We start from the raw sequence: 11,198 nt of genomic DNA, 5'->3' as shown, positions 1-11,198 counted from the left end.
TTATAGCAAAAATTTTCCCCCCATTATATTTAACTACCACATAGAAAAATGCCTGTTTTTCAAAAGTCAGCTCCATAGCGCTTTTCTTTTTGTTACTATCTGAAGTCTTAAAACAAGGAACAATGAATACAAATAGTTAGGCGAAGAAGCAAATTTATGGAGAAAGTAAGTTCTATTTTATGGAGGTAAAATTTGAAGCGATCGTAGAATATCTAAATGTCCAGAAACTACTTGAATAGAGGTTGGTATACAGACCTGGGAGTCAACAGTATAGGTGAGAACTGAAATTATGAAGTGACCAAGAGAAAATGAAAAAGCTCAAAGGACTAAAGATTAAACCTTACTATGAAACTATGGCAATAAAGCTAGCAAAAAGAGAAAAGGATATTTATTGATCAAAATTGTGAAAGCTAATGATTGAATAATAATTAGGTGAATGGCAACCCTATCCAGGGGGTCCCGATAAAAACTCACTGTAGGAAAAATGAAGAGGAAAAAGAAAGAAAGAAAAAAAAGAAAATGAAAAATTCTATCTACTTGCTGTCTATTCCAAAAGACCATTGCAGGGAGTTGGTAGAAAAACAGTGGGTAGGCTTGTGGGTTTGGAGTGAGAAGGACGGGGGACGGAAGAGGCACTGATAACTTGACAGGCTTGAAAGGAGCATGTGTTCTAATAGGACTTCCTTAGCTGTGACCTGCTGAAGATCAGCTTAGGACCACCTGTTCCCTGAATAGGTAATATCCTGGATAACCTAGTCCTATGAGAAGTAGACACAAAAAGATTTAATTGATATATACTAAGAGTGGCATTAACAGATCATTGGAACTGTTATCTAATTATTGCCACCAGAAAAATTAGTTTAAGGTGAATGCCTCTAAAAGCAAATATTCTTTGTAGAATTTTTCTACTACCCAGTCGACTTATATCAATAATTTTAGAATGAGTCAAATCATTAAGTTCCCGGGGAATACAATCAACCAATTCAACATAGAAGGTTCATAAGGAAATTACACGGTTCAGAATTAGGAGTTAGATGGTTAGACTGCGGTGTCTTTTTTTTCTTATGGCCAAATGGCAATAAGTGGCCCACTGTCTCATGCTTTAATAACATCTGCTTCAAATATTTTTTACGCTAATCATTATATCATATTCCACAGACAGGTGGAGCCTCCCTTCCCCCATGTCTGGACTTTCTCCGAGAAAGATAGTCTGATTCTCCCTACAGCCAAGACTAAAATGGAAACACCACTGAGTTATAGTTTCATTTCTTATCTAATAAAAAGAATATCCCCTCGGTAGTGACTAACTTCCCTCTTACTGAAGCAAATATATCACTAGAGACCAATGAAGCAAATATATCACTAGAGACCAATGAAGCAAATATATCACTAGAGACCAATGAAGGAACACATTAGGTCAGAGGTCAAACGCTTCACCGCCCCACCCCGCGCCCGCTCCCCCAGCAGAAGCCAGTGCCTCTTCATCTGCACTCTCTACCATCTAAGAGGAGAGAGCTACGTCAAGAAGAGCTTGGGAAGAAAAGCGGTCCAGCATTTTGGAGTTTCAGGCAGTGTCCCTAAATTAGCTCCTGACAGATCTTTAAGAGTCTCAGTGACATCAAAATCTGGGGTGGGCACACTGCTCGCTACTAAAGACTGAGAAGCGGTCGCTTTTTTTCCTGGGATAGTAGCAACAGGCGTGTGCACGCGACGGCTTTCCCCGCTTCCGGCGAACCCTGGGACTTGGAGCTCCCCAGCAGGGCTGCAGTTCCCTTCCCAGGCCCCTCGCAGCACACCCAAAGCAGGAATCCTGCAGAATGGAGATCAACCAGGACATCCCCGACACAGCAGCCCAGCCGGCGATGGAATTTTCCGGGAGGCGGAGAGGAAACACTTTCCACCCCACCCAATCAGGTGAGAGGAAACCGGGGCACGCCCCTTCCCGCCCACCAATCAGCACCTAGCTCTATGGCCACTGACGCGGAGAAAGTGCCTTTTAAATTTTATCGGTATAGCTTTTTTCTCCACCGTCATTCTAAGCCATCCCACGAACTGTGCCCAAAGAAGAGAACTTAACAAGTCCAACGCTGGTCAGTCATGCGGTGGGGAGCGAAACTACACACTTCTCCATCAGCTCCGTGATCCTGGGAGGGACGGGGAAAGGAGGAGGGCTGCGGAGGGCAAACTACAACTCCCAGGGGGCCTCGCGCGGCCTCGGCGCGCCCCGGGCGAGGGGCGGGCCGCTATGAGCAGTAAGGCGTAGCGTCACGGCGCTCCCGCCCACTTCCGGAGCCCGAGCCACTGGCTGAGCGGGACGGCAGGTGGGCGGGGCGGCGAGAGCCTCCCTCGCCCCGCCCCCGGCTACGGCGGCGGGGGCGTGGCTTGCGCGGGGGCTGGTAAGGGTGCGCGCGCCGCGGGACGTGGGTGACGCGGCTCCTTCCAGCTCAGCGGAGTGTGAGGTGTCACGGCCCCGCCGGCGATTGGCTGTTGGGAGGCGAGTACGCGGCGGCCGTTGGTCGCCGGCGGCACGGAGCGAGAGCCGGGGCGGGCGGGGGGGACATGGGGCGGCAGTGGCGGCGGCGGCGGCTGGAGGAGGCGGGCGCAGACGAGCCGGCGGCCGCGGCAACAGCAGCAGTCCCCCGAGTCCCCCTGTGAAGCGCCCCTGTCGGCGCCGCCGCGGGCCCCTCGGAGAGGGCGGCCGGCACGCGAGCCGCCGAGCAGCCGCTCCCCCGGCGCCGCAGCCCTCGGGACTCTCGCTCCCATCCCCGCGCTCCTGCTCCTCCATCTTGGCCTCGGCAGTGGCGGCTGCCGGGAGGATGTGCCGCCTCCTGGCCGGGGGAAGAAGGAGGAGAAGATGAAGAAGTACCGGCGGGCCTTGGCCCTGGTCTCCTGCCTCTCTCTGTGCTCCCTGGTCTGGTGCGTGTCCTCGCCGCGGGGTTTTCCCGGGAGGGCTGGAGGGGGAGGGGAACAGCCCAGGTCACACCCCCAAATCACCGCGACTTTTCTGGTGCGGGTCTGCGCGGTCCCTAGGATGCGACAGACCGCTTACTTAGTGACTGGCCCGGCGGCACTCTGCGGAGATTTTCGTGATGTGTTTTGGAATTTGCAGAGACTTAAGTGGGAGAGAAGGGCGCCTGGGTAGAGGCGACCCCCCGAGTGCCTCGTGCTCATTTACCCTGCCGCTGGGACACGGTGGGGCTTTGGGCAGTGTCCAGATAGGAGGTGCTAGGTCAGTCGCTCGGGTTTCGCTGCCCAGCCACTCGCTTTCACAGTGCGCTTAGGGCACAAGGCATGTGGTATGTGTACGTTCCCGACGTGAGAGTTTGAAAACGTGGGTTGTCCCCAGGGGGAGAGTAATGTACACGCTGTGGTTCTGGACATTCCTCGCAGTCTTTGGCCTCCAGTGCACGTGGGGCTGCAGTTCTTGGAAACTTTTGGGGGCGTTATGAAGCCCCTTTTCAGGATTTAGAAGTGAGTGTCTTAGGTGTAGTGTGCACAGCCCTTTCTGGTGGTGTGGCTTGGGTGATGTCTCGGTAATGGGAGGATAAGTCCTGTGTTTCGAAGGCGGGAAGAGCGCTTCGCCTCTCAAGTTTATGGAGTTTCTTTTAATCCCTGGCACATTTGAGTTTTGGGGGGAAATGAAATCAAAGAGAGCTTGTCAGGCAAAGGATTGGAAAAGTCATTCTTCCCTCTTGGGGAATTTCTTTAGAAATGTGTGACATTTGCTGACTTAAAAGGTACTTTTTCAGTCAAAATGATTTGCTGTTTATTAAATCCAGATAAACTAGGTTTTTTTGTTTAGCTTATTTCTGCAAAACAAAAATAGTATTTTTTTTTTATGGGTGAGGAATGGATTCCAAAGACACTGAAGTTGTAAAGTTGTTGCTCAAACAAGACTACATAAATAAGGGGAAAGAAAACACTTGCCTGGCTGAGAATTTTGCTCTGAAGGTTGATAGAAGTTTTAGAAAACAAGAAATTTGGCCTCTTGTCTTTCATTCCAAACCCTTTTAATGAGACCAATGTCATCCTCCCCTTCTACAGTTTTTAGTATCATGTTGGGTACCAAGAAGTGTGTATAGGTAATCGTCCACTTAGCCCATCTTAAATTTGTAGATAAGGTACCGAAACATTGTATTCATATCTACCTCTTTTTGAGGGCTGCTTAGTTGTTTCTAGATTATGCATCTTTTCTCATTCTCCTTGATCTTGCCCATCTTTAGACCACGTTATTCATCATCGGGACTTCCTGAAATGGCTCATAGGGTAAAGAAGCTATACTTTTTGTTCAAGGTTAAAATGCATTCGTATCTCCAATTTTTTTAATTGAAATGTATTTGACATATAACATTGTATAAACTTAATGTAGGACATGTAGATTTGATACTTTTATATATTGTAACATGATTGCCATTGTAGCAAGTTAGCACCTCTGTCAGTGTCACATGATTATCTCTGTGTGTGTGCGTGTGTGTGTGTGTGTGTGTGTGTGTGTGTGTGTGTGGTGGGAATAAAGATCTTAGTCTCTTAGCAAGTTTCATGATTGTGATACAATATCATCTGTATTCACTATACCGTGCATTATTAGATCTCTAGGACTTATTTATCTACTTAGTTGCAAGTTTGTACCCTTAAACATGACTTTAAAAAATTAATTGTATGGTAGAGATGAAATCAAGTATTACAATGTGGTTCTTAAAATCATTCGTGGATTTAAATTAACCACACTTCTATTACTTTGTATAATTTCTGGCTATCTTTTGCTTGAGCTAACCTCTGTATGATTTCTCAGCATTATTAATTAGCGATGTTGAGACGATCATGACCTGTTAGGGAAAAAAATCAGCCTAGTATTGAAAATACTAGTCATAAAGTTCTGTAAAGTTTGTTGACTCCCATAGTGAAAAATGGATGTTGCGAATTTAAGTAGCGTGAAAAGTTTAAGAAACTTTAGGTTAAGAAACACTTGGGTCAGTATATTTTGAAGTTTGTTTGGACTGCCAAATTTAGAGGCATTAAAAGGCATTCAAATAGGATACTTAAGCTCGAGATATTTTTGGAAGGGTGATGACGAGATTTGGGAAGAAGATTGTGCAGGGTGATGATTGGAAAAGGGTATATTGTGTCTTCCGAGATTCTTCTTTCTTGGGAAATTAAAATATTGAAATTATAGCACTGACTCAGCTGGAGGACTTAATTTTGCTACAGTCTGGTCTGTACATTATTTCCCAACATCTCCATCTCCCTTTAACCTATATATGTACCTAATGCCATTGTAGGAGTAGACAGAAGGTTTACAGTAGCGTTGATAAACTCCTCTTAGTAGTCATTTTGTCATCTTTGTCATTCATAAATTGCCCCAAGAATTTGTGATAAGCTGTATTATTTTGTAAATTTCTGAATGCTCTTTGTTTATAGTAGCATACACTACGTTCTAAGGTTCCCTCCCCCTCCTTCCAACATTCCTGAATTTTGTTATCACCTTGTTTATACTGTCACATTATGTCTCCCCTCTCCTTTTGTCTTTCCAGCCAACAGTCCAAACCTTAGATTAGGTTCATAGAAAACCCGTCCTGTCCATCTTGTTGTTCATTCCAGTTGCTATATTTTACTTTTGCATACTTTTTTTTGTGATTCTTTATCAAGTAATACAGAGTATTTGGGGCATAAATTTACAATAGCTGCAGCACGGAATGATATGATAGCTGGTATTTATTGTCAGCTATCTGTGTCAGTCTGGGTTGTGTGTTTTATACATTTTAGCACCTTTAATCTTCACAGCAACCCTGTGACATAAGTATTGTTTTAACTTCATTATGCATTTTTTAGTTAAAGATGTAGAAAAGTAACTTGGTGAAGGTTAAGCAGCTATTAAGTTTTGGAGCTGTGGTGTAAGTTTAGGTAGCCTGACCCATGGCAGAGGCTGCTAACTGTTGGGCTCCTTTGACAGTGGGTCTGAAGGCCTTTAGATGGCTCCATCACTGACTAGATATGCAGCCTTGGACATGTTATGGAATTTATTTGAATCTTAATTCTTTATTTCCCCCTTTTTTAAAAATTGCATTTAATCAGGTGTTGTCATTGTGTTACCCTATGAATCTTAATTCTTATATCCTAAAAGTGGGAAAACTAATTCATTCACACCTCACAGGATTGTTAGGAAGATGAAATATGATAACATACATGACATCTTTGTAAAACAGGGTATATTATCTATATATTTCATCATCAAATCATTCAACAGAGATTTTTTTCTCATGTTTAGTATCATATGCTGTTTTGGGCATTGAAACCCTAAAAATAGGGTGACCATCTTCTCCTAGTTTTAGCAGCGAAAGTCCCACGTCCCAAGAATTCCCCGTATTAGTTCTCTGTCGCTGCTGTGACAAGTTACCAAAAATTTCATGGCTTAAAACAGCACGCATTTATTATCTCATAGTTCTGGGGGTCGGAAATCCCAAGTAAGTCTTAACGGGGCTAAAGTCAAGGTCCAGGCAAGGCTGGTTCCTTCTTGAGGCTCTGAGGGGAAGAATCGATTTCTTGACTCTCTCAGCTTCTAGGGGCTTCCTGCGTGCTGTGCCTCTTCCCCGCCTCCCAGCCTCTTGCTGCAGTCAGCACACCTACTAATGACTGATCCTCCTGCTGCCTTTTACCAGGACTCTCCTGATTGCATGGGGCCTACCCAGACAATCCAGGATTATCTTCCCATCTCAAAATCCTTAATCACATCTGCAAAGACCCTTTTACCGTGTAAAGTAATGTATTCAGGGATTAGGACTCGGACATGGGGGAGTATGTAGCCTACTATACTCTTCTTCACCAGGAGGATCAGTTATCACCCTAAAGAGGAAAAAGACTTGGTCTGTGCCTTAAATAGTGCATATTCAAATTTGTGAGTATGTCTGCCAATCATTAAAACCTTGTGCATGCATGTTTAACATGTGCTTAATTGTTTATAGGTTATAGGTCAATATATTAGTGTATAAGTATACTAGTAATATATTAGTTTTCATAATGAATTTGTGTAATTGGATGTTTAAGGAAAATGAGAAAGAAAAGCCATCTTAATTTCCGTTAATGGTACCTTTTTGCTATCATTTAAAAGGTGGTAATCTTCGATGAGTGCCGTGATTGACTAGATTATTTAGTATCACAGTGTGGATGGAGGATTGCTCATACTAGTTAGGCGTCTTAGCCCTGCCGTTTTCTTGTTGGCTTGTGTAGGATTCTGGTGGATAAAACAGAGTAGCTGCTTTCATGGAGCCTACTGTGGTTGAGAGAATACATTCTGTGATCTAAAGTTACGAATCTGTGAAATAAATTTCAGAGAGAGAAGGAAAGTTAAAGTTTTTAAAACTGAGGCAACTAGGAGAATTGGAGGTATTCAGAAAGAAAGGATTTGAGAGAGGAGCCGTTAATTCAGGCGAGTGCAGCTGTCCACAAGGAGACCTAATGCAGACACCTAATATGTGGGCTTCAGCGCGGGTGAGGCCGGGCTGGAGTTGTCCTCATCCAGGGGACCATTTTTGAAAACAATGTTGATGGAACATGGAGGTTCTGCATACACTTAGAATTGAGAAAGTGCAAAGCAAAGCTCTGAAGGGAAGGAGGAACCGGGTTGGAACCGAAGGATGGGAAGAGGTTTAAGGAGGTAATTTGAATGAGCAGCAATATAAAAGGTTTCAGATAAGGCTGAAAAGCTTGAAAAGTAAGAGAAGGGCTTTGTTTGCAAAAGAGGAAAGAGATTGATAAGCTTTTGAGAGTGGAAATAGAAGATATTTCAAGAACTGGCAGGTGTGAGTTCTCACACGTTTGCTTGGCAGCCAGAAGGGGTAGAAGAGGCTGGAATAGCCTAATGGTTGTACACTTGGACCCATCCTACACAGCGCCACTGGATTTATCTTACCAACACGGAGCTTTGAGTCTACCAGTGCCTTGCTAAAATATCTTTAAGATATTTTTTTGCCTGAGGGTAAAAATTTAAACCCTGATGTTAAAGGCCTGAAGTCTGGCCCAAACCTACTCTTGTAGCTTTATTTCCTACTGTTCCCTAGAGAGGCTTTCTCTTGCAGCATGGTTAACCCATTAGCCTGGTAGTTATTTATTTGGGGACGATTTTTGTATTTTCAAATTGAAAATTAAGGTAGCAAAGCTCTTGCAATTTGAAATGTATAGGCTAACTACACCTTATGTGATTTCTTAAAATATATCTTTATCGAGTAAGTTTGGTATATGATTAATTCCAGCAGCTTTGAGGACAAATTGTATTGGCTGAATTTCTACTTGTATTTAAGATGTATAAACAGAATATTCCACATTGTTCAGTAAGTGCTTCCTCATGTCGGATCCATGAAATTAAAGGCCAGTTTAGTGAAACAGTCCTCTAATAGGCTTTGATATGTAGACTATTTAAGCTAAGAGAACCAAAGACCAGCTGTATATCAAAGTGAACATTAAAGATCAGAACTTTTGAAATTTAAAGGTTTCTGTAGAAGCAAACACTAGGATATAGAGTTTTCTTCAGCCAAGCTGTACAGTTTGATGTGGTTTGATTGGGAATGCTGAGGCAGCCAAATAGAATGAAAACTGGGAGAGAAAGGGACATGGTGTGACCTCTTACCTACCAGCAGGTAGACCTAGCAGAATAGAAGTAACCTTAAAAGAGCCCCCAAGCTGATTAATAGATTAAGAATATCTTTTAATACATTGTGATTGAAAGAAAGTAAGGTGCTTATTGAGCAAAGGCACTGGAGGCCCAGTGATCTTTTGGTCTTGTTTTATTACCAGTGTTTGACCAAAGTGGCTTCCATATGATTCACCACTTTCCCACAAGTCTCTCGGTACTTCATAGAATTGATTTTTTCAAATTTCCAGGCAGTAATTTTTTTTAAAAAACATGTAATTTTCACTGTACTTTCTCACCTGCATGTTCCATGTAGGTGTCTTTCCTGGAATGCATTTTTTTTTTTTCCTTTTTTGGAGGAGAGGATGTGGCAGGGCATTACTTAAGCACACTGCTCTAATTGAATGGCTAGCACTATGTTTCTGTACCAGGGATTCGATTTGTACTGGGCTCTCCCTTTTCTAAGCCCTTTGTCAAAAGCTGTTTTAATCCATGGTTAAAGGAAGAGCTAAGTGTTGTGTGAGAAACAGAAACGTAAAGTTAATTTCAGGTGGGTGTAGTAAGTGCTCAGACAGAGATGCGCTGCCGAAGGGCTGTGGGAATTTAGAGGAGGGTCACCAAACCCCAGCTTGTGGGAAATCAGGAAAGTCTTCTAGTTTCTAACTAGTTCCTGCCCCCAGAAAAAAAGAATGATAAGAATTTAGTCAGGTTTTGGATGGTGGGGAGTGAGAGCAGGAGCAGGCCATTCCTGGAAGAGGGAACAGCATGAGCTGGAGACTTGGAAGCATGAGACAGCATGGTATGTGTTCAAGGAACACACAAGCAATTCTGTATCCCCGAAGCAGAAAGTGGGAGGCAGGGAGTGGCAGGAATTACAAAGCTGAAGACTTAGACAGTAAAAGAATTTTAGAGATTTTTAAATATCATTCTGGGAAGCTCGAATTTTGTCATGTATAGTCTATAAAGGGTCTTGAGTGGGAGAATGGTCTCCTGATAATTTACTATTAGGTTTTTGGCAATGATGTGAAGGATTGGATTGCAGAGGTAACAAGGTAGGAATTAGGAAGCTCTGTTAGGGGTGATCTCGGTAAGAGATGAGGCTTGAGCTAAGCTGATCATAACAGGGATGGGGAAATGGATTACAGAAATTGGAGGTAAAATAAACTAGAGATGGCAGGTAAGGGTGAAGGATGAGGCGTCGTACCGCCGGTTTTCAGGTTTTTAACGTAAGGACAGGGCAGATAGCAGTGCCACATGGCGAGATCAGGGATGTAGGAAGAGATTTAGAGAAGGAAGAGATTGTGTTCATGTTTGGGTTTATTCATTTGCTTGTTTTTGATATATCTTGGAACATGAAGGAAGAGAGATTCAACTATTAAATGAGCTTAATTTATTCTCAGCATTAATATAGGGTATCATTGAAGGGTTTTAAGGAATGGACTAGTTAGGAAAAAGTAATCAAAGCTAAAGATAAAAGTCTTGGTCGCCATCAGCTGAAAACCATGAAAGTAGTTGAGATTTACTAAGAAATGTCTGTGGCGGATGAAGGGAAGATGGAGAACAGAATTTAAGTAGAGAGCAGAAGCAGCATGTCAGAGGGGACTCAGAAGAGCCAGAGAGCGATGAGCAGCAGAAGTGTTTAATTTGACAAGCTAAGGAGAGGGTTTCAAGTGGAAGCAGTAGTCAAAGTTGCCATATGCAGCAGAGAAATCAAAAAAGGTAAATTCTGCCACAACCATACCAATTTCAGTGGTATAAGGAGGGCAGAAATTAGAATTCAGTGGATTGAGAACTAAGTAGAAGGTGAAGAAGTTCAGACTATAAAGTATACACAACTCTGGAATTCGACAAGTGAAAGAAGTTCGGAAGGACAGTAGCTGATACCGGCTAACATTTGAGTGCATATTCTGTGCCAGGCTGAGCGTAGCACGTGCATTATTTCATTTTCCTCATCATAACTTCATTTTACAGTATTGATATGGAGGCACACATGTTTTGTAATTTGTCCAAGAACATAGAACTTATAAACGGGGGACCTAGGATTAACACTTGGGTCTCTTGACTCCCGAAGTCCATGCCCTAGCCAGTACATTACAAAGCTTCATATTTATCACGTTGCCAGTGTTCAAATCATACGGTAAATGTCGCTCTTCCTTTGTGATAGTTCTGATATGTTTATGTAATGCTGTAATTAGCCTTGACTAATATCATCAGTTCTTGAGTGAATGTATCAGTGCGATTTTCTTAAACTTTTTCATCTATTGCCCCGAGAATATTAAATATGAAATGCGGCAAATACAGAAAACTTTGGAGGGAGCTGGATCTAGGTTTGCAGTCACAAGCCGAGTGACTTCAGGCAAGTTAACTTCTGAGCTTTAGGTTCTTTGTCTGTAAAAATTGGATTAATACTTTAAAAGTCTTGACAAGTAAAAAAAACGACGTTTTTCTTCCGGAGACACCAGATGCTTACGGTGGGGCCGCTCGCACCTGTGGGTGCCGCTCGCACCTGTTGGTGCCGCAGTCTTTCTCTGCGCTCCCTTTTTTGTCCCGCTTCACGTCGTCTTTCTTTTATCTT

The 11,198-nt window shown here is 43.3% G+C and overlaps 1 protein-coding gene across 4 annotated transcripts in view; it reads left to right on the top strand.

Annotated features, from left to right (window-relative positions):
* The first annotated feature begins 2,532 nt into the window (after positions 1-2,532).
* SUCO (SUN domain containing ossification factor) overlaps positions 2,533-11,198 on the top strand; it is a 58,613-nt gene continuing 49,947 nt past the window's right edge. The window contains exon 1 of one of the 4 annotated variants that reach the window (XM_039881474.1): positions 2,533-2,916. In XM_039881474.1, coding sequence (XP_039737408.1) covers positions 2,855-2,916 — 62 coding nt within the window. In that variant the 5' untranslated portion in view covers positions 2,533-2,854. The remainder of the gene's footprint in view (positions 2,917-11,198) is intronic. The other 3 variants (XM_039881476.1, XM_039881477.1, XM_039881475.1) reach the window with 3 other exon arrangements.

The sequence above is a fragment of the Pteropus medius genome, unplaced genomic scaffold, assembly GCF_902729225.1.
Source record: "Pteropus medius unplaced genomic scaffold, Ma_sr-lr_union100, whole genome shotgun sequence".
NCBI lineage: Eukaryota > Metazoa > Chordata > Mammalia > Chiroptera > Pteropodidae > Pteropus > Pteropus medius.
Note: the sequence above shows the minus strand (reverse complement) of the source record. Positions and strands in the feature narration are given on the sequence as shown.